Raw genomic sequence first — 23,769 nt, 5'->3', positions numbered from 1 at the left:
TACGGGAGTACAGCCCTGAGGTAGCAAAGCAATACGTTATTGTACACACTAGAATCCAGCCAGGAGACATACTCACAGGAAACCAAGTGTATCTATAATGGGCAGCTATACTCATGCTGAGACCACTGAGCGACGTCAGCATCAGGCCAAGCAATGAGCTCACAGTAGAGTGAAGCCCAGCTTAGAGGAAGATAGACTGGAGCCCAAGGATGAACTATGAGCACATTAAAGTGCTGCACCTAGCTATGTCCTCACAAACCCCCAAGCTATGATATGTAACAGTGGTCCGATCAGAGAGATCCACTCTCCAATTGGACCACTGTTACCTATCCTTAACTACCCAGGTCCTTCAGGTTATTTTGGGGCCACCTCATTGTTATGTAATGACCCCCTAGGCAATGGACACACTAGATTCCTATAATCGGGCATGGGCACACTTAAGCTACACCAGAAGCCTATCTTGAGGAACGGATATCCTGTAAACCAACCCGCAGCAAAGGACACAGCCATGAGCAATGGGCACTTTGGAGCCCAGCAGTGAACAATGCCAGAATCCCACAGTGAGCCACGTACACGCCAGAGTTCCACACTGAGCCACGTACACGTCAGAGTCCCACACTGAGCCACGGACACGTCAGAGTCCCACACTGAGCCACGGACACGTCAGAGTCCCACACTGAGCCACGGACACGTCAGAGTCCCACACTGAGCCACGGACACGTCAGAGTCCCACACTGAGCCACGGACACGTCAGAGTCCCACACTGAGCCACGGACACGTCAGAGTCCCACGCTGAGCCACGGACACGCCAGAGTCCCACGCTGAGCCAAGGACACGCCAGAGTCCCACGCTGAGCCAAGGGCACGCCAGAGTCCCACGCTGAGCCAAGGGCACGCCAGAGTCCCACGCTGAGCCATGGGCACGCCAGAGTCCCACGCTGAGCCATGGGCACGCCAGAGTCCCACGCTGAGCCAAGGGCACGCCAGAGTCCCACGCTGAGCCAAGGGCACGCCAGAGTCCCACGCTGAGCCAAGGGCACGCCAGAGTCCCACGCTGAGCCAAGGGCACGCCAGAGTCCCACGCTGAGCCAAGGGCACGCCAGAGTCCCACGCTGAGCCAAGGGCACGCCAGAGTCCCACGCTGAGCCAAGGGCACGCCAGAGTCCCACGCTGAGCCAAGGGCACGCCAGAGTCCCACGCTGAGCCAAGGGCACGCCAGAGTCCCACGCTGAGCCAAGGGCACGCCAGAGTCCCACGCTGAGCCAAGGGCACGCCAGAGTCCCACGCTGAGCCAAGGGCACGCCAGAGTCCCACGCTGAGCCAAGGGCACGCCAGAGTCCCACGCTGAGCCAAGGGCACGCCAGAGTCCCACGCTGAGCCAAGGGCACGCCAGAGTCCCACGCTGAGCCAAGGGCACGCCAGAGTCCCACACTGAGCCAAGGGCACGCCAGAGTCCCACACTGAGCCATGGACACGCCAGAGTCCCACACTGAGCCATGGACACGCCAGAGTCCCACACTGAGCCATGGACACGTCAGAGTCCCACACTGAGCCATGGACACGCCAGAGTCCCACACTGAGCCATGGACACATCAGAGTCCCACATTGAACCATGGGCATGCTGAAACAGAAACTAGATAAACAACACACTTAAGGCCAGCCCAGAGCCTTCAATCTGGCAAGATGAAGCAGAAACCAAATCAATTGCTTAAGTTATGTTGCAAGAGAGAATACTTTAGAACCAAAACATTGCTGTAGTGACACACATAAGCAAAGACTACATATTCTGATCATGTTCGAAGCAAACCGTTCTTTTTTGGAGGGCAGCAAGTACCACAGGAGAGGGAGTGATTAGGGGAACATTAGCCCTAATTGAAGCAGGCACCGTATAACATGGTATTAAAACTGAACATTTTAAAAACTGAGAGCTTGAAACTTACCCCAGAAGTGAGTCATCGCCCAGCTGTTGGGAACCCTCCTGCATAGTCTGACACAGAGCTGTCAGTGGGAGCTTTTTCTGGAAAGACAAAGAGATAGAAATGTACAAACTAATCTCACTCAGAGTCCAAAACAACTTATGAAAAATAAAATACACTTTGTGGCAAGGCAGGGAAGCCTCCTGTTGAAGGACCATATAACTCACACTTTCAAAGCCTGGATGGAGCCCAAGTATTTATTGAATTCCTAATCCAAAATATTCAGTGATTCACAATAATGTATTTCTAAAAGTAGAATGAATAGCTTTCCTAGTCTTACTGCAAGATACTGACACGGGGTGCAAAAGTGAAAATGTGGAATGTGGCCTATGACCCCAGCCCGACCTATAAGACACCATCACAGCTACCATCAGTTTTCTGAGAATACATGCTGCAGTCCTCCAAAGGGAAGCTCGGAGCCCTGGTGAACCCAAACTGTGCAACAGACAGGAAACCTGCACCCTGACCTCTGCCCTGGAACATTTCTCCTGTAAACAGTCTTTGTTTGCTATGGCTACAAGGAAGACCCCACCCAATAGCACTGAAACACCTCATACTGCTGCTTGTAGGGTAAAATCTCTGAACTGAGGTAGGATGGCGAGGAAAGGCAAGGGAACCTTGGAACGGGGACAGGCAGATGGAACTAAAGGGCCCGTCAGAGGTGCCGAGAGGTCTCATTTTGCCACACAGTAAACAAAGACACCAAGTACATCATATTTAGTAAAGAGGTGGGTCATCAAGAGATGGGGCCTCAATCCCTTTCATTTGAAGAAAAAAATAAAAATAAAGGAGAGAACGAACCAATATCCATTCCTGACAATCAATAGAGAGGAGAACTTTGAAGGTAGAAAAAGACCAGATTAAGGGTCTCCTTGGCATTTACTTGATCCAGGTGAAATCAAGAGGAGAATGGCATAGATAGCCTGACCAACATATCTCAAAAGGTACAAGGGAAAATTAAACAAATCATGGCTGGTTTCTGTGACACAAAACTGCAATGGCCCGACAAGCTTGGAGTTTTCTCACACCACATGGAGAGAATCATTGCTGATTTTATTTTTCTGCCCAAAACCCACTTACATGAAAGACCAGAGAGGTCACAATCTGTTTTCAGAGGGCAGAAAGAACCCGAGCAGGCTTGCGACTCTCTGCAGGGGCATCGCTTTTGGTGGATGGGCCATTGGGGACTTGTTCTAACAGCAAAGTCATCAGAGTCTCTGCTGTCAGAAACTCAGCAGTTCCTCTACAACTAAAAAAGTGGGGAACCGTTATAGTGGTGGAAAGAGTCGCATACAGATCAATAACGGATGTCCTGTTTCACAACACTCTAAATGACAACTCCTTAATCTGTTTAAGTAATCTGCCTAACAAACTATGCCTGACCAGAAGGAGAGGACCCACTCCAGAACTCATAAACCCACCCACATTTGGCGAATGGAAAGCAGTACCCGTAGGTAATCGTATAAAAGGCAGACATATCTAAAAAGATAACATTGAAGGCACCATCACCATTAAGAATGCAGGGAGAATGCACAACAACAAGTGTGGCGGTCTTGCAACTACATAGAAAGCAAAACCTTGGCTGGTACAGCTAAAGAAGATTGTGCATCTGTACATGATGTTTAAGCCGGATAGGTAACACTTTACACCAAATGCCACCCAGAGAGACAACCATTGGGACAAAAGTTCTGATGTTCACATATAAGAGATGGATTAGGCAGTCGGTGGACAATCGGAGGAAGCATGGTGGTGGTTTCAGTCCCGAACATCAAGCACCAATGTTATGCACTGCAGGCGGTTTCAATGTAAAAACTCAAGCACTACAGTTGGGTCGGCCACACGGGTACAGAAGGTAATTTCTATTTCATGAGGAACTGCTCGCACTGCAGTTACTTTCACGGCTTAAAACTGAGAAGTGCTTTGTGATAAGAGGGACAGACAGCCTTCCTGTCTAACTCGACTGCCAGTCCGGATTTAAAGCAGCATGGACAGGTAGGACTTGTACTCACATGTCTTTTCTCCGCATCGGTTCCAGGTTGTCCTTGAAGGCAGCTGGTCAATCTCTTGTGGGAGTTGTGACAAACCATCCTCATCGTGTCCAGCCGCCTCTCGATCTACAGAGAAAAATAAGAAACGAGCATTAGACCTACCTTAATTCTCAACAGAATATTCAAAGACTCTGCAGTAGTGTAAGGAGCAATATAAACAGCAGTCATCCTCTGTATGGCCACTGATACTTCATCAGGCTTTAGGGAGTTTAAAGGTGGTTATCCAAGACTAGTTCCCTTTATGTAAAATCAGCCACTGCGGTGGGTTATGAGAAAGAAAGAAGGAAAGAAAAAAGAAAAAGTATGGTGACTGTAGTAAAAGTTTGAGATTCCTCTCCATCTTGCCTTTGGGTAGTGGTTTGCCTTATGTAGTATCCACATGCAGGGCAGGTAGTCCTCCTGAGAGAGAAAATGGACTCTACATTCAAAACCTGCTAGAGAACAACAACCTGGCCCAGACCGTTTTAGATGCCTGTGCAGCTCTATCGAAGGATACACTAGCAGCAGGCTACTCATGCGCGTGTGGTCTGAACTGTAGAATTAACATCCCATTGGATTTAGTCCCCGCATCCGGCGAAGCAGCATAGGAGGTCAATCCTTCTCCCACCTAGCCACCAAGTTCTGGAATGACCTCCCAACTCACCTCCCCTTCACTCGACGAGTTCAGGAAGGAACCTGTTTCTTCGATTAAGGCTCCCCATACCTCAACGCCTAGAATCCCCGAGTGATAAGCCACGCTATACAAATACCGATTGATTGATTGCTTGCTCGGCCCCCCTTTTTGTCCTGCACTGGAACCGATCTGGAAACAGTAGAGGGCCCAATGAGGAAGTCTGGCTTGGCTCTCCTGGAATACCAATCCATCTCTCCACACTGTGACTCCCTCTGCCCCGCTAAAGTAGGAAATCATTAGATAACATGCGCTTTACTGACTGCTTAGCGTATGGATGTAAAACTTAGCACGCCAGTCGATTGGCCCGGTCTACCCACCCCTCCAATAGTGCTTCCATAACGGGATAAGAAGGTGCCCACCAGAGCCAGTGAGCGGTACTAGTCAGGAATTTGAAGGTTCTCTACAGCACAAGGACATCAGGTTGAAAACTATTCTGCTGCCACCAGCTCTCGAACCCCGCTCCAAGACTAAAACAACCATTTGGATCCGGGCATTCCCTCTTTGAAGATTGGAACTGAACTTCTCCTTTTCCCATTCTTCTGTGCCGGTTGTGTTCTTTTTTCCTCGTTTCAGTGATCAATTAGGAATTGCTTTAATGAAGATATGGTCTCCAGTTGGATTGCCACTTTACTTTGTGGATTTTCTCGCACTCCATGGCGAGCGGTCCATGAATTTCTATTGTGCCACTCTTGTTACAGTAATGAGAAACACACAATTAAGAATGGACTTCTCTGCAGGGGAGGGCATGGGAACAATGGTAAGGTCTGGGTTATTGAAGTCTGCTTGGCTGACAACTTGAGGGCAGAATCTCAGCTACCTGTGCGTGGTGTACTGCCTGCACTATCCCTTGACTCCAGGAGCTCGAATCACCCTGCTTACAGCCAGAGAACGCACATGAATTTTGTCCTATACCTTACGTACTTTAAGAATGGCCAGCCTCCATCATCAGGGCACACTTTAAGTTTGAATTGTCCTTCAACTAATCTGGAGACAATAGGATTTAAAAGTATGGGACGCTCCCAACCCTGAATGCTACAGTTTCCCAACTGCAGAAAGGGAAGCAGTGGCTCATGATAGCCCCTGGTCTCATGTATATCGCCACTTGGGACAAATTCCAACCGTGGCAGCCGTTTTTGAGATAGGAGGTCCCGAATTTGAACACCTCGAGGACCCACCTTGGTTGGTAAGCCCATTTCCAGCACCCGTAGTTGTCCTTGGAGAGCAGATGGGGCTGCGATTAGTCTTCCTCTGATGCGCATAAGTGCACTAGTTGGTCATTTAAATGGACATAGGAATTATGAAATGAAATGAAAAATTATATTTGTATCGCGCGTGGACTACCCGGAGGCCTCGAAGCGCGTTGACTGATCTGCCGGATGGTCTACTGGGTTGGTTAACACGCTCTTCCGAACAAGTGAGTTTTTAAAGCTCTTCTAAATGCCATCCGGTTGTTGTTCTCTCCAAGGGCAAGAGGAAGGGAATTCCATGTTCTCGCGGCCATGTGCGAGAATGAGCGGCCGCCCCAGCGAGCCTTCTTTATTTTGGTCGTGGTGGCTAAATGCAGCGAGCTGGAGCGAAGAGCTCTAGGAGGAAGGTAGGGGATGACTAAGGGGTGCATTATAGCTGGTCCTGTTCGGTGAATGGCTTTATGAACAAGGCACATAGCCTTGAATTGTACCCTTGCGGCCACAGGGAGCCAATGTAACTTTTTTAGGGCCTGTTTGGCTGACTGCCAGCGTGGGATATTGAAAAGTAGTCGAGCCGCACAGTTTTGAGTGCCCTGGAGTTTATTGATCGCTGCTACCGGGGCTCCCAGATATAAGGCGTTGCCGTAGTCCAGGCGGGAGAGTATCAATGCCTGGACCATAACTCTCCTCGCCTGGAACGGAAGTAAGGGGAGCACTTTCCGGAGCATTCTCATTAGCCCGAAACAGGTAGATGCAGTTTTAGTGGCCTGGAAAGTGAAGTCTAGCGATTTATCAAGCCAAACTCCCAGGCTCTTTATCTGAGGTTTAGGAGGGGGAGGAGGACCTAGACACGAGGGCCAGATGGAAACCAGAGTGGTCGGTGCAGGATTGCCCAGTAACATAATCTCAGTCTTCTCCCCGTTTAATCTGAGGCAGGAGGACTCCATCCATTTGGCCACTGCCTCTAAACAGGGACCCAGTGTACTCGACGACCCCTCAGTATGGTCCAATGAGACCACCAACTGAGTGTCGTCAGCGTAGGTGATAATACGCACGCCAAAGGGATGGACTATCTCCGCTAAAGGCCTCATGTAGGCATTGAAAAGCGTGTGACTTTTTGGGTGTTGCAATCTTAGGTCCTTTTTACATGGATGGTATGCTTTTATGATTATTTTATAATCGAATAAAGCTTAACTGACTGACGTGGATGGTTTTTGGGGCAGCTCTCGGCTGTCTGACTTAACACTCACCATGTCCCTCAGTCCTTGTACCCATGGCCTCTGAGAAACTAAGGGAAAAGTATAGAAACCCTATCACATTGATACCTTAATAGAATTCTGTCCTTTGAGGCAGAAAAGAGACCATATATTTCTACAAACGCCCTAACACAGAAAATATATGACCTATAGGATAACACAGAAAATAGGCTCCAATGCTATACTGGCTGTAGCAGCTAGCGGTATGAGGGCTTTAAATCTGTCTGAGGCCCGCTGGCCATATGAGGGATTTAAACCTATCCGGGGGCATATTTCCTAGCCAGAAGGTGATAGGACGTGCTGTTTTTTTTGTGCTGTACTTAGTTTTAAGAACCTAACATTGTATACATGGAAATAAAGACCTATTAATTTTATATTGAATAATGTGTAAACATGAGCTCTAACTCTGAACTCTAAACCTCCTACCAACTCCTGCAGCATGACCCGATTGCTTGATCTAGCTACTCTTGGAGAGTCATGGGTAGACAGTGAGGGACCCGATTATACAAGAGAGGTGCAACATTATCCTGAGGAAGGTTGTGAGATTTGTACTTCTGGTATTGACACTGGCGGCTACAACTATAAAAATATGGAGGGGTGCTAAGGCGCCAAACTCACCATATACTGCTGCCCAGGGTGCGCACCTCTCTCCCCGATCAGCGTACACAAGCAGGTAAGAGAAGGACTTCCTTCCTGCTCAGTGGACACCAATACAACCAATCCTTGAGCTGCTCTCATGCTGAGAGAAGCTCCAGGATCGGTGGGAGCAGATTAACCCAACGCTCATTTTGAGGCTGGGGACCTGTGCCAGCAATCCCGATTGCTGTGTTTAAAGTGCGCATGTCGGGCTAGCTGTAGCAACAGAGCCGGCCAACTCGACTGGAGCGCTGCAGGGGCAGCTGCCATCCTGCAATTGCAGGATTTAGCCCCGCCCCCTGCCATTACACTATGGCGTTTAAGTAAAATGGCACTGACATGCCATTTAACGTATTTGTGCGAGCTTGCTGTGCTCACAGCAAACGCTCAAACTGAGGAGCCGCCTATTGAGCACATTACATGCATGAGAGGCTCACTTGTGGTTGCTTGTTAGTTTGCAGCCACCCGAGCCCCAGGCCTGTGTTAAATACCATCCTGGAGGGCAGTGGACTCTCGGATGCTGAATGGATCAAAAGACAACCAAGGGGTTACAGGAGTAGGGTGCAGGTAAGGTTCAATGGCATGAAGGAATCGACAAGACAAGGGCACATGCAGCCCTTGTCTGTGGGAACGCATGTCACCCCCTCCCCTGAACTCAAAAATCCTGATTTGATTGAATGTACTGATCCACAGTGTTTGTCATGAGGGGTCCTTCCAGTGCACAGACTGGCTAAGCATACCAAAGAATGAAAGCGCTCAGTCTCTGGGTGAGGGCAGCATGCCCAGTGGCACATGCAGCTCTTCTCTGCTGAAGGGGTACTGTGCAGCTGCCCACTGCAGACCCAGACACGTCCACTAATTTACTGTCACCATTCTTCTATCTGGACTAGAGCAGGCCTCCGGGCACTCAGAGAAGCACCACAGTGACACACTGTCACCTCCAGAGCGCTTGTTTGAAACACAGGGAAGGCTGTGTAGGAGAGTATGGTCTGCTTCCTATGGTCCCCCCCCCCCCTTTTTTTGTTGTGATTTTCTGTTTTTTCGACTTTAGTGTAGCTGTGGGCCTGCTAATCAGACCCACAGCCCAGCTGTTCTCTCTCTAAATTGATACCATGTACTTTAGGTACATACCAGATTGGATATTGGGTCACCTTTGTGAGCCCCTGTATAGTGTACCATAGGTACCCAGGGCATAGGTGCATCCAAGGCCTACCAGGGGCTGCAGCATGTATTATGCCACCCCTGGCTGGCCCTCTAAACTGACACCACAGGCTGATCACTCAGCTTGGGTAAGGTGGTGTAATCACCCCTTACTTAGATATAGTATATCTATATCTACCTTATATATAGACACATAGTAATCTATAAGTCACTCCTATGGCAGGCATTAACAATCCTGGAGGCAGAGTGCTTGGTTTTATGTGGGAGGGTGCCCTGGCATGAGCTGAGCCCCTCTGCAGCTTTCGGAACCATCTCCTTATAGCTGTTCTATGATATAGCCATACCATATACTCTTAAGTGCATTATAATCCTCGCGGTTAATGCTAACTTTGGTTTGGCTTTATCAAAACATGTTGTGTAAGGTGTCAAACACCCTTCTAGAAGGAGAAGACATGTAGTTACTGCTAACCCCAGTTAAAGTAAAATAGAACCTCAGCATCACAAAATGGATGCTGCTGCCACAGACACAAGTCTGACCTCCTGTTGCTGGGGGAAAACTCCAGCAAGGGCGGCCTGGACAATAGGTTTCCTGTCCAGGGAGGTGCCAGCACCTCCCCAGACAGGGTTTTGTGTATTGGGGCAGGGAGGGCTGCATAAGCAGATGCTTTCTGAGACACTGCCTGGGACACACAAGGTGCTCCATGCATAGCCCGGTTCCAACCAGTTGCTGGGGCACTCCAGCCCCGCTCTGGCGCGAAACTGGACAAAGGGAAAGGGGTGTAACCACCCCCTTCCCAGGTCCACCCATAGGAGGCACCTAGCAGGTAATCCAAGCCCTTTTCTTAGTATAAGTATAGGAGCTGTGTCCCTAAGACTTTAGATTATCCTGGAACAAAACTTTGATACAGAACTCTTGGACCTTCGACTTTCTGACTTTCTGACGGAAGACATCTCCCTTGTGGTCAAGGAGTGACCACCCTGTGCAAACAGGCACCACCAGTGATTTGCCGGTCTGCTTTGTCGACACTCCCGCCGGAACCCGAAGACTCGGCGACCCAGGAACTGGACCTCCAAACTTCTCGGACTCCAACCCACATCCACAGCAAAGCTGAGACCCGTGGCGGACACGAGAGACATTGGGACCGGACACCCTGGACATCCTGCATTTTGCTAACTGTGTCGACTCATGAGGTAACTCGCAGTTGTGCATTGGGGTATGAGAAGCCCCAGACCCGGGCACCATTTGCACCGAAGCTCAGCCCTCCACACTCCACGAGTGCCGCGTGGGGCCCGCTCTTGCATTTCAGCTCGATGCGTCTTCCCGGTTGCTAGCCCGTTGGCTAGTTAGCCCTCCGAAGACTTTCCTTTGAAACTAAACTGCTTTCCTGGTTGCTCCAGGCTTGCTCCAGCTTCCCTGCAAAGGATGAGCTCCACAGACCTTGCTTGTTTGCACCAAAGCCAATCTTCACTTTCTGCATGGGTTGCGTTTGCCAAGGCTTGTTGGGTCCAATCTGGATACCTTCACCGCAGTCAACTAAATCCTTCGTGGGACAGCTCGAATCCAGCTCCTGGTCGTCGTCGACACCTCCTGGTCCTCGTGGCTGCAGAGACAAGCTTCACCTCTTCACCTGAGATCATCGTGACATCGCCTGGTTCCTTCCTGGTACCTTCCTTGTCACTGGCTAGTGACCCAGACTCTGTCCCCTTCTGCTTTCAGGTTCTTCAGATCTTCAATCCACCCTTGGATCCACCCGGACACTTTTCCTCTGGTCGCCTGCAGCACTTCTTTGCAGATCTCCATTGAAAACATCGACGAAACCCGACACCAAAAGGCACCTATGCACCCGGCTTCCCTGGGTGAGGTAACACGAGTACTCCGGTGCTCCCATGGGTCTTGACTCTCGAAGTGTCCTAGTCTAAAGGGGTTTTGTCGTAGTCCATCCGGAAGTGCCCTAAAACAGTAACTTTGTAACTTCTTCGTTTCCCATTCTAAGTCAATGGTAACTCGTGGCTGTGTTTAGACAATGCACGCGTCTCCCGTGGGCCTCCTACTTCCTAACCCTTGGTTGTTTAGTGTAGCCCCAGCGATTCCCTAGGCCCTAGGCCTATTCTTCATTTCAGACGTGATTCTTATACCACTTTCTTAGTATATGGTTTGTGAGGCCCCTAGGGCATAACTGTATTTGTGCAACTTATCGTATGCTAATTGAGTAACTTGCGATGTACTTTTACCTCTGACCTCATAAAGAGTACAGAGGGGTTGTGTTAGAAATCAATACATATATATTTGATATATACCTTGTGTGGTGTCCTTTCATTTGGTACTCAAGGGATTATAATTGGTAAAACAGCTTGCTTCACATGCTCTCTGAAGTCTTAGCCTGACTGCTGGTCCATGCCACCACTAGGATAGCTTGTCTATAAGGTTGACTTTACAACCACCATCAATAAGGGTTGATTAGACTGGTGCAAGGTGCCCACTAGAACTAGTGGACATCATATGCCAGGCTAACTTCTCACAGGCTGCTGGTTAAAAGTCTCTCTAAAGACCCCCAATGGCACAGTTATACCGGCCCAGTGATGTCAGAGTCCACCTCCCACTCACTGTACTCCTCAATATATTGTCAAGTGTGTGATCTACAGAAACGGCATAAACAGACTTTATGGCATAGGTACCATTATTAGTTCATGGGCAGAGGCCAATAGAGGACCTGGATAGTGGCTTGCTGCTGGTTGACGCCTCCTTATGCTGCCACCAGTGAACACCAGGCGGCTGTTTACTAGACTGAGCACCAACATTCAGAAAGATGTTAACGAAACAGACAAGCATTTATTTACGCACAAACTGGCGTAAACTAAAAGAAGGACAGAAGGTGTCCTGCAATACTTTTCTTTAGGAATACTTCCATGTTAAAGACATTGTGTAAAAACCATGTAAAATATGATAAAGTTTCTTTGAAATGCAAAAAAGTGTATTTTTCTACTCGTATTTCTCTCATGTGAGATCATGAATAAAGAGAACATCAGATTATATCACTGTGCTGAGTGGCATTTTTTAAAAAAAAATGTAATTATTGTTTTCAAACGAACTTAGAAACATTCATGCTTTCCACCATCTCGGATGACAATGCCAGTAGTGAACCAAGAAACAAATCAGTTTCTATTTGGCCTAGGTTGATACTATTCAATGAATAACATTAAGTCTATCAAACCAAACACGAGAAGGTTTAGGACAGCACACACTGTGAACTCATGTATGTTAAGGTTCTCTCATGTGAGATCATGAATAAAGAGAAGACTAGATGAAATAAAAGAATTGCCTACAGGCTCACAGTTTAGTCACATGGGGAAACCAGGATTTCTGGCTTCAGACTGTACAGCCACTAAATGGATATCTATTGCCCTCTCTCGTTTTACATCAAACGTTAAAGCTTTGTCTTTATTGCTTGGAAGTTAAAGTGCGGTTGGCAGACAAGCCACATGAAGCTTGGGCTCATTTTGGACCCCAGGATCAAACAGAACTCAAGCCGAGCCAGACCCGGGCATCTAGCCCAGGCTTTGCTCAAGCCCTTATTAGCTCGTCCACTCGGTCACATAATGGAAATTAGGGGACAAAGGCATAGGAAAGACATGATTGGACCAAACAATTTGGAGGAACAGGGGTACTAAAACCTCTTTTGTTTCAAGGTCCACAAGATTCTCAGTATACCTCATTTTAGTGAGTGGACTATGAGACTGGGTGTTCTCTTCCCCCAAAGGAAATAACACCTGCTTTTTGGTTTACAATCCCGTTTTCTAATTACATACTTAATACCAGCATTGAAGTTATCCCCATCTCTGTTAAAAAACAGAATTAGAGAAATATGTTCAAAAGTGAAGAGGACACCTAAGAAAAGGCTGGGATTCATGAAAACCAGGCCTTCTGGTCCCATAGTTTAAATGTTGCTCATTTAACAACAACTGGAGTGTCGTTCCGCTGATGAGACTTGGACACTACTCTCCCTGAAGAAATGTCACTGCGTTGAGGCGGCTGCCCAGACTTCCAACACAGAACTGGCAACCGGCAAGGTAGTAAAGCCAGGATTACACATCAGATCTCCTAGTGCTGTGGCTAAAACTTCCCCACTGTACTAGGTCTAGAAAGTGTTAGCCTGTGTCTGCATGTTTCTGAATTGTACACCTTTTTTGGGGGGTGGGGGAACCTTTGACCACAATTTCTTTTACAGTATTGTTTTGACCATACCTAAATTTCACAAGTAAGAGATTAAGGAGATTGTGAGCCTAAGATTATATTTCATTCCAATTGACACGAAGTTATTTCCTTTGTACACTTGATTCACCTGAGATAGACAGTAAGCAGAGAAGGCTTACTGCTGGGTGGGGTAGAGGTAAAGCAACTCAGATACAGCATGGCACAGTACTGTCAAATCTATGTCTACTCTAGAGACTAGGGGTTAATTTAGAGGGCAGCATGGAATGAAACCCTTGAAATAACTCCATACCATCTGTAAGCTTCGCTCACACTACAGCCACCTTATACAGGCACTATCTCCGTGACTGGAGATAGTGCCTGTAATGACCAGGGGTGAAGTGGTCAGCTTAGCTCAGTTACAGATGCCAGCTCTTGTGGTATTTCTTGTTGACAAATGGCTCCGTTTCTATTCTATATAATGGCAAGCACATTTTGTCACCACAGCCCTTTAAAAATCAATTCATGAATGCAACATCAAGGCCTTGGGGTCTCGTATTAGGGTTCCTTTTGCACGGTGGTGTGTGTCCTTTAAATGCCGGCTACCCCTCGGGGTGCGAGTCCTTGAGCCCGTCTCGCCGCCAGAGGGCGCTCGAACGCCGGCACCAATGGCGACCCTTGTACTCTAACTGCAGCGCGTCACTCAAGAGTTGCCATTATTGGAGGACATAGTCAGAAATGCTCTCGATATTTGTGTAACTGCCCCGCACCCCAGGAAAGTCCCTTTTCTTTGTCTATTCACGTTAGATTAGCTAAAAATATGTTTAAAAAACACGACCCTGAGCGGAGTGCCAAAGGCTGCCTGCAGCCTGCTCCGATAAGAATTCCCAAGACGGCTGAGCAAATCTTTCCATGTGGGCGTAGCCCGTTCCTACCGGGCCTGAGAAAGCCTCGGTCTTTGATGGGCAGGGACGGGCGGGGGTGGTCCTGGCTCGGTGTGTGCACCCTAAGCCGGGGACGGAAGGCAGGTGACGCCCTGCGCTGAGAGATGGGGCACCGACGCGGACTGATGTCCCTGTCCCCTCAGCCCTGCCTCTGGAGCAAAGTCCCACAGCTCTCAAGCTGCGTGGGTTCATCTGTGCGTGGCTCGATGGGCAGGGTACTTGCATTCTGGGACTTGTAGTCCTCGATTTCAAATGATTCCAAAAAGATTCAGACAAAGCAAACACCGAGAATGGACAAACTTCCCCTGCTTCGCAGCACTAAAGTTCAGCAAAAGGAGCTTATTTCTCGGCCACGGGAGATCGGATAAGTCTAGCACTGGGGGTCAGCAAAGGGAGCTCATTCCTCATTTCTCTGCCCTGAGAGACCGGGCAGTCTAGCACTGATGGTCAGCACAAAGAGCTCATTCATCATTTCTTTGCACTGAGAGGCCGTACAGTCTAGCACTGATGGTCAGCAGAGGGAGCTCAATCATCATCTCTGCCCTGAGAGTCCGGGCAGTCTAGCTAGCACTGATGGTCAGCAGAGGGAGCTCAATCATCATTTCTGCCCTGGGAGACCGTGCAGTCTAGCACGGATGGTCAGCAGAGGGAGCTCAATCATCATCTCTGCCCTGAGAGTCCGGGCAGTCTAGCACTGATGGTCAGCAGAGGGAGCTCAATCATCATCTCTGCCCTGAGAGTCCGGGCAGTCTAGCTAGCACTGATGGTCAGCAGAGGGAGCTCAATCATCATTTCTGCCCTGGGAGACCGTGCAGTCTAGCACGGATGGTCAGCAGAGGGAGCTCAATCATCATCTCTGCCCTGAGAGTCCGGGCAGTCTAGCACTGATGGTCAGCAGAGGGAGCTCAATCATCATCTCTGCCCTGAGAGTCCGGGCAGTCTAGCACTGATGGTCAGCAGAGGGAGCTCAATCATCATCTCTGCCCTGAGAGTCCGGGCAGTCTAGCACTGATGGTCAGCAGAGGGAGCTCAATCATCATCTCTGCCCTGAGAGTCCGGGCAGTCTAGCACTGATGGTTAGCAGAGGGAGCTCAATCATCATCTCTGCCCTGAGAGTCCGGGCAGTCTAGCACGGATGGTCAGCAGAGGGAGCTCAATCATCATCTCTGCCCTGAGAGTCCGGGCAGTCTAGCACCGATGGTCAGCAGAGAGAGCTCAATCATCATCTCTGCCCTGAGAGTCCGGGCAGTCTAGCACTGATGGTTAGCAGAGGGAGCTCAATCATCATCTCTGCCCTGAGAGTCCGGGCAGTCTAGCACTGATGGTCAGCAGAGGGAGCTCAATCATCATCTCTGCCCTGAAAGTCCGGGCAGTCTAGCACTGATGGTCAGCATAGGGAGCTCATTCATAATTTCTCTGCCCTGGGAGAGCGGGCAGTCTAGCACTGATGGTCAGCAGAGGGAGCTCAATCATCATCTCTGCCCTGGGAGAACGTGCAGTCTAGCACGGATGGTCAGCAGAGGGAGCTCAATCATCATCTCTGCCCTGAGAGTCTGGGCAGTCTAGCAAGGATGGTCAGCAGAGGGAGCTCGTTCATCATCTCTGCCCTGAGAGTCCGGGCAGTCTAGCACCGATGGTCAGCAGAGAGAGCTCAATCATCATCTCTGCCCTGAGAGTCTGGGCAGTCTAGCACGGATGGTCAACAGAGGGAGCTCATTCATCATCTCTGCCCTGAGAGTCTGGGCAGTCTAGCACGGATGGTCAGCAGAGGGAGCTCATTCATAATTTCTCAAGCCTAGGAAGTGGACCAGTAAAGTATAGAGAGCTCATTCATGTCTCTGTCCCTGCACCGGGAGTAAGGGAAGCCCAGTCCTGAAGGTCAGCAGAGGAGTTCAGTACACTAAGCTCAAGCATTTCTCAGCTCCTGCCCCAGGAGCAGGGGCAGCCCAGTTTGTGATGTTCAGCAGGGAGAGTTCCTTCATTTATCTGACCTAGGAGGCAGAGTAGTCCAGCACAGGGTGCTCATTCATTTCTTTGCCCCTGCCCCAGACCCAAGGCCTGCCCAGTACTGATTGATTGATTAGAGAGAGCTCATCGATTTCTGTAGCCCAGGAGGCAGGGCAGTCCAGTACAGGGAGTTCATTCAAGCCCCTGCCTCAAGAGCCGGGCCCCCAGCACCGATTCTCAGCATAGGGTTTTCATTCATTTCTCCGGTCCCTGCAAGGGGCAGGATCAGCCCAGCGCTCATGCTCATTCATTTCTCTGCCCATCTCCCCACCCCGCAGCCTAATATTAATGCTCAGCCGAACGAGCTAATTAATTTCTCTTCCCTAAGCGCCAAGACAGTCCATCATTGAACTATTGATGCTTAGCGCTGCCAGTCCCTCACCCAAACGCAGGGCAGCATGGGGGAGGTGGTTGGGGGATATTCAGCCATCCATGGGCATCTCACTGCAGTGGCCCCGATTGCCCTCAGGCCTTGCCACACAAATCGTTACTGGGGCCCCAACCCCTGCCCCTGCCCTCATGCAATTTCCCAGGGCATATTTTGATTACAAAAACCCGGCAAAGGTTATCGGATTTGGCGCAGTAAATAATGATTACGTATGTTATGCCTCATTCCCTCGTACTAAACTCTGGGAAGTATTTACCTCACCGGGTTAATGGTAGTTACCGGGTGCGTAAATACTGATTCCGTATGTTATGCCTCATTCCCTCTTACTAAAATCTGGGAAGTATTTACCGCACCGGGTTAATGGCAGTTACCGGGTGCGTAAATACTGATTCCGTATGTTATGCCTCATTCCCTCTTACTAAACTCTGGGAAGTATTTACTGGAATTACTGCACCTCTGGTTAATGGTAGTTACCGGGTGCGTAAATACGGATTCCGTATGTTATGCCTCATTCCCTCTTACTAAACTCTGGGAAGTATTTACTGGAATTACTGCACCTCTGGTTAATGGTAGTTACCGGGTGCGTAAATACGGATTCCGTATGTTATGCCTCATTCCCGCGTACTAAACTCCGGGAAGTATTTACCGCACCCGGGTTAATGGTAGCTACTGGAAGCAGTAAACGCCTGGGAATGGTACAGATGATTGAGGCCTGGATCTATGGAAATCCACCGATGGAAACATCACACCAGAGGCCTCATTCCAGATATAAGGTGTGGAACGCTCCCGAAGCCCTGGACACTGTACATAGTATGCATACACCCACTTGCTGTAATTGTTCTTCCATACTTGTGTAATATTTCATAAATGTGTGTAGTTTCATCTGTGAGGCGCGTGACAACCTACATTCCTTGGCTCTGGTTCACCATGCAGAACCTGCTATCAACCCATCAATAAATAAACATATCATAATTAGCCAAGGCGGGGTGGGCTCATGTCCCTGGACAGCGGTCACAAGCGGGGGGGGGGGGGGGTAGGCCACAGATATACACTGAGCGAAGGAGTTGCTCCGAGCATGTGCAGTGGAAGGACGCCGAGCAGACACACTGATCATTGCCACTTCGGCTCTTTACACTGTGCTGTGACTGAACCCTCAATCCAAGTGCACACAGCCTTGGGCAACCAGATTTTGAGAAGCAAAAACCAGGACATGCCAGACAAAGAAGTAGGACTAAAGGCTAACAATGACTGAAGGGAGTTGGAGGTGCCTGTGTAATTGATATATATAGATCAACCCATCCTGCAAAGCAGAATTGAAAGGCATATTCTCCTTTCCACAGCGCTTCTAAAGTGTGAAATTAACTTATGTAATTTATATTTTTCTTTCAGGCTGAGCAGGAAGAGGTTAGATGTAAACGTAGTCTTGTAACAAGCATCCTGGGTCCGGTTTCGGGGTAGCACCCCTCATCAGCCAGGCTAGCTTGAATTCAGTGGCACGCACCTGGCTTTGCACGTGAAATACCATGTACACAATATGACAAACACTCCAACAGCACAGCTAATCACGAATAACAAACACACCAGCAGCACAGCCAATCGTGTATAAAGAACACCCCAGCAGCACAGCCAATCATGTATAAAAACACCCCAGCAGCACAGCCAATCATGTATAAAAAAAACACCCCTGCAGCACAGCCAATCATGTATAACGAACACTCCAGCAGCACAGACCATATACTCTTAAATGCATTATAACCTCGCAGTAAATGCTAACTTTGGAATGGCTGCATGGAAACATGTCATGTTTGGTGTCAAACACTTTGAACTCCTCTACCCGTACCCCCCTCCGCCCCCCCCCCCTGGAAGTCCTAACTGGTAATAGTTTAAAGGAGCCCCAGCATCACAAAATAGATGCTGCAGACACAGGTCTGACTTCCTGCTGCTGGACAAAACCCCGGCAGGGGAGGCCTGGACATTGGTTTCCTGTCACAGGGAGGTGTAACCACCTCCCAGACAGGCTTTAGTGTATTGGGGCTGGGTGGGTGCATTCATAGAATGCTTTTCAGACAGTGCTGGGGGCACACTTGGTGTCCCTGTGCATATCCCAGTTCAAACAGGTTGCAGGGGTTTTCAGCCCCTGCTCTGGCGCGACACTGGACAAAGGGAAAGGGGTGTAGCCACCCCCTCCCTGGATCCTCACATAGGTGGGTCCCCAGAGTAGGGCTAACCCCCTAACTTAGTTAAGTATGCGACCCTAGTCCTTAGGACTTCAGATTACACCTGCACTCAACTCTGCAACATATATCCTGGAACTTTTACATTCTACATAGACTAGAAGACGAAAGAATCTCCCTTGGGGTCAAGGAGTGACTCCCCTGTTCAAACAGGCACCAAAGAAGCATCTTGCAGGTCTGCATTTCCGAGGCTCCTGCCGGACCCCGAAGTATTTGCGACTCAGGACACGGACTTCCAGACTTCTCAGAGGCCGACACGAGATACCAGCAAAGCTGAGACCCGCAGCCCTCACGAGTGACGTGGGACCAGAACTTCTGTACACCGTGCATATTTGCTAGTGCATCCACTTCCTGAGCTTTCCCAAAGGTGTACATTGAGCTACTTGTAGTCCAAGCCCCGAGCACCAACTGCACCGAAGATTGTGGGCCTACACTCCACAAGTGTTCCGTAAGCCCGCTTCTAGCATTTCTGCTCGAGGCCCCTTCGCGATCCCTGGTCCGTCGACCGGTGGGTGCCCACGAAGGTAACTCTTCTTTTCCTTGGGCTTCCCTGGTTGCTCCAGACGTGCCCTGACTCCCCTGCTAAGGGTGAGTCCCTCAGACCTTGCTGGTCTGCACCAAAGCCATTCTCTGCTTTCTGCGTGGGTTGCTGTTGCCAAGGCTTGTTGGGTCCAATCCGGAATCAGACACTGCAGCACTTGACATTCTTTGTGGAACAGCTCGAATCCAGCTCCTGGGCGTTTTCAACGCCTCCTGGTCCTCGTGGCTGAAGAGTCAAGCTTCACCTTCGTCACCTGAAATCACCAAACATCGGTTGGCATCTTCTCATCGCCTTCCTGGTCACTGGCAAGTGACCCAGACTCTGTCCCCTCTGCTTTCAGGTTCTTCACATCTCCGATCCACCCTTGGATCCACCCAGACTCTTTCCACTCGGTCGCCAGCAGCACTTTGCAACAGCTCGCCATTGAAATAGACTACGAAACCCGACACGAAAAGACACACCTATGAACCCGGCTTCCCTGGGTGAGGTAACTCGAGTACTCCGGTGCTACTGTGGGCGTTGACTCTAGGACCTCTTAGTTCTAAAGGGTTTTGCTCCAAGTCCTCTTCTAAGTGTCCTTAATCTAATGTTCCAACCGCGACTTTCCCCATAGAAGGTAATGGTGATTCGCGGCTGTGTTTGGACCCTGGACGCATCCCCCGTGGGTCCCCTGTGTTACTACCTTGGGTGGTTCCTGGTAGCCCCAGTGGTTCTAAAGGCTCTAGACCATGTATCTATGTCAGTCGTGGTTCTTATACCACTTTCTTAATATATGGTTTGGTACGTCCCTAGGGCTCAACGCATATTGTGCTAATTTACTGTGTGCTAAATAAGTTTACTGAATGTACTTTTGCCTCAAAGAAACTAGAGGGATGTGTTTAGAATAAATACATATATTTGATATATATACCTGGCGTGGTTCTCCTTTCATTTGGTCATTCACAAGATTATAGACTGGTAAAACAAGCTGCTTTACATTCTTTCAAGACTTAGCCTGAAGGCTGCTCTCCACAGCTACCATTAGGATAGCTTTCTATAAGGGTTGTCTGTCTTTACATCAATAAGGGTCGTTTGGACTGGTGCGAGGTGCCCACTAGAATAGTGGAGAGCATATGCCAGGCCAACTTCTCACAACTGCAACCACAAACTGATACGAAGGAGGCAGGAGAAAAATACTAGCACCAGAAAAATACCCAATAATCCTAAATCAATCAATCAAGTAACTTGTAAAGCGCAACTACTCCCCCGAATGGTGTCACGGTGCGCTGGAGGTGGGGGGGGGGGGGGGGTAGGACACTCCTGATCCATCGAAGGCACTGTTGTTCAGTCAAAGAGCAAGGTGTGGAGGTCCTTCCTGAATTGAGACACTGACGGTGATTGCCTGAGGTGGAGAGGCAGGGTGTTCCAGGTCTTTACTGCGAGGTAGAAGAATCTTCCTCCAGCCAATGACTTGCGGATACGTGGGAGTGTGGCCAGGGCCAGTTGAGCGAAGCAGAGATCTCTGGTGGGTGCTTGAAATGCGATGTGGTTGTTGAGTTACGCAGGTCCTGCATCGTGTACGGCTTTGTAGGCATCTGTGAGGAGCTTGAAGGGGATTCTTTTGTTGACTGGGAGCCAGTGCAGGTCCGTGATGTGGCTTTGGCAGGGTACATTGAGGATCCTAAAAAATAATGCTCCTCCAGATTCAGTTATGGATTCAGCAGCCAAAGAGAGGGTTTCATTTTCGATTTGTAAGATTCCACCAGTCAGGAAAACAAACCGATTAACACTACACCAGAAAGACTTTGGAACTGTAAAGGGAACAGTGACTTTGCTAGGCTAAGCTAATGGTTCATCTTTATTTGCATTAAAAATTCAGAAATCTGCACTGACACAAAAGAGAGCTATTAATCCCTTGAAGGGCTGATCAATTGTGGCCAAGTTATCTGTCCTGTGGCAGATGTTTCCAGCCATTAATGCGCCCAGAAAAGCACCACAACACATTCTACATAGCTGGACCATGATGCCCAACAGAAGATCTTAGATAAACATTTCAGGTTTCCATCTGTTAGATTCCAATTCTGATGACATAGCGCACAAATTGCCACAGTTTACAAACTCTGGGAGAAGGAAACACCAAACCACAATACACAACCTCAAGGGGTTCTTCTTAGCAGATGCTTTAAGTCATATGCCTGTGCAAAAAAGCAGCACCAGAGGCATTATATTCTAGAAAGGCAGAGACACCAGTCAAAGAGCATAGAGGGGAACCACTTGTGAGCATCATTAGAAATTTTTCCCTGAGAATGTTGAACAATCTGCTAAATCAAAACACAAAAAGAGCTCTCTGATAATATCCTGGATGGATACACAAAGTTTTGGAAAGAAGTTTCAAAACAAGCCATCAACTGGAACAATAAGCCGTCAATACGCCAACCGGTTATTTCAAGAGATACAGACTCTGCTAGAAAAGTAAACTGGAGAAAAATCCCCAAACATCAAAGGAACCAATTTCCACTAGTTTCTAGGAAGACAAAAATCCATAAGGAAAGTGTAGGCTCAAGCTTGATATTAGATCTGTAAATAAAGTGGTTAAGCAGAAGTTCAATAACTACTAAGATAGAGTACTGTCCTTTACCGAAAGACAACCACGTGCTGGACATTCTAGTGTCTAATCTCAGAACAACAAGACTCATCAACCCCTAACTTGGAAGACAGGCAACCGAAATATACAGAATATTTTCAGTGCACTCTAAATGAACCAGAGGTTTCAGAAATCCACACGTTGACCAGTAAAGATGATTTAATACTTGTTGGCCTCTCTTGGACCAAAGAACGACTAAAGCATATCCTTGGAAAGACAGACTAGCATCAATACATCAGAAATGTCTTCTCCCCAGAACCAATCCCTATTTTACTGTAAAAAGTATAGCCTGTTCAATTGCTATTCTGCATTTTTGTAGTTCCTTTTGCAGAAGTGTACACGAGACCGCTATCAGAAGAGGTTCTGCATTTGCTTAAGAACTTCCAACCCATCTTGATATAGCAAAATCTGGCTTACATTTTTCCACCAATTGGGGACTCTTAGTAGCGATTATGTTTCACTGAAAATTACCTTGTGGTCATCATTTCCCACTCATCCAGTGATTAAGAATTTTTAGAGGGTGTACAGAAAGGCTTCTCCCTTGTGAAAACAATACCTTCCCTCTGATAATCTAATGTAGCCCTTTTCAAATTGATGCGTCCTCCATTTAAACCTAGGTCTCAGATGAGGTTGCAGCCTCTCTAAACCACGCCCAGCATTTTGATGCTTTTAAAAATAAGAATTCAAAAGGGCTATTCACTGCACCACTGCACTCATTCATTTAAGCGTTTTAAAAATTCCCTATAGAATTAGCTAAAAAAAAACGAACATTCTTTTCTTGAGAACATCAATGGGTAAGTTTTTTTTTAAATATATTTTTCTCTGTGGAAAAATGTGTTCCACAATACTGCACATAGGCAAATATACATATTTTGTTACTTAACTGAATTTATAGTGTATGTGATAGTTAAATATGATTATACGTAAACCACTTTTCCATCTTTAGCAATTTATGGTTAATGTATGGAAGAAAGTCATCACGGTGGGGTGGGGTGGGGTGGGGCTGGGGGCAGTCGGACATGGCACCCCACTCACAATTCTTGCTTTGTCTTCTAGAATTCATTAGACAACACATCATTTTGAACATTGAGATCCGAGAGATGATGGCACTTGGAAGCAGTGGCCAAGTGCCGTGGTATCTCTATATCAATGCCTGTCTTCTTTTAGGACGGGCAATCTTTGAGTGTGTTTGTAAAGATGTGGGACGACCTTGGCATAGAGCCAGTTAGAAATACCAACTGGGAAAATTCAGAAGCCTTGCTTATTGACCAAGGAACGCCACAAATGAATCACATTACCAGCCCATCAGTCTGACCTCAAGAAGATCCAGGAAGAAAACCTTCAGTTTTGCAGAATGGCATTCTTCGTGGCAATTACATCAGTCAGAAGAATGACTGCAACAAAGACACAGAATTCACATGTGCTCGATCTTACTTTTCACAACAATTAAGTTTCCACCAGAATTTGCCCTTTATTCCTTCAGGTTATATTGGATTTGCCAATAAAATAAACATTCCTCAGCCATTAAATTCCCCCAATTCCTGCTCATAAGGCAAATCTTTCCAGACAGTGGACCTTTGGTGCTCATATGAATAAGTCAAAAAGATTACTTAATCCAAATAACTCACTCATTGTTAAAAAATTAAGCTGCCCAAGAGAGCACTTAGCTACCCCTCACCAGACCACAATAAATACACAGTGTCACACATTACTTAGTGTAAATAACACAAACCCCTTTAGTCTACACCTATGGTCAAGCCTACAAGTGGCAAGGTAGAACCTTCTACCCTACTGTGAAATTTCGAGGCAGCCCTTATAGATCAGTGTATCCTTTTGACAGGCTATCATCTCCATTTGGACTCCACAATTGACACAAAAATGAGTGATGCTTCACTATGGAACTTATG

General features: G+C 48.1%; 1 protein-coding gene across 6 annotated transcripts in view; it reads right to left on the bottom strand.

The window, feature by feature from the left end:
• The window catches only part of ARHGAP17 (Rho GTPase activating protein 17), a 337,930-nt gene that overhangs the window by 142,837 nt on the left and 171,324 nt on the right, over nucleotides 1–23,769 (bottom strand). For all 6 annotated transcript variants that reach the window (XM_078664824.1, XM_078664823.1, XM_078664827.1 and 3 more), the window contains exons 3-4: nucleotides 3,985–4,089; nucleotides 1,940–2,016 (exon numbers count right to left, since the gene is read on the bottom strand). In XM_078664824.1, coding sequence (XP_078520950.1) covers nucleotides 1,940–2,016; nucleotides 3,985–4,089 — 182 coding nt within the window. The remainder of the gene's footprint in view (nucleotides 1–1,939; nucleotides 2,017–3,984; nucleotides 4,090–23,769) is intronic.

Source organism: Lissotriton helveticus, chromosome 10, assembly GCF_964261635.1.
Source record: "Lissotriton helveticus chromosome 10, aLisHel1.1, whole genome shotgun sequence".
Classification (NCBI taxonomy): domain Eukaryota; kingdom Metazoa; phylum Chordata; class Amphibia; order Caudata; family Salamandridae; genus Lissotriton; species Lissotriton helveticus.
The sequence above is the reverse complement of the archived record's forward strand: the minus strand, read 5'-3'. Positions and strand labels throughout refer to the sequence as shown.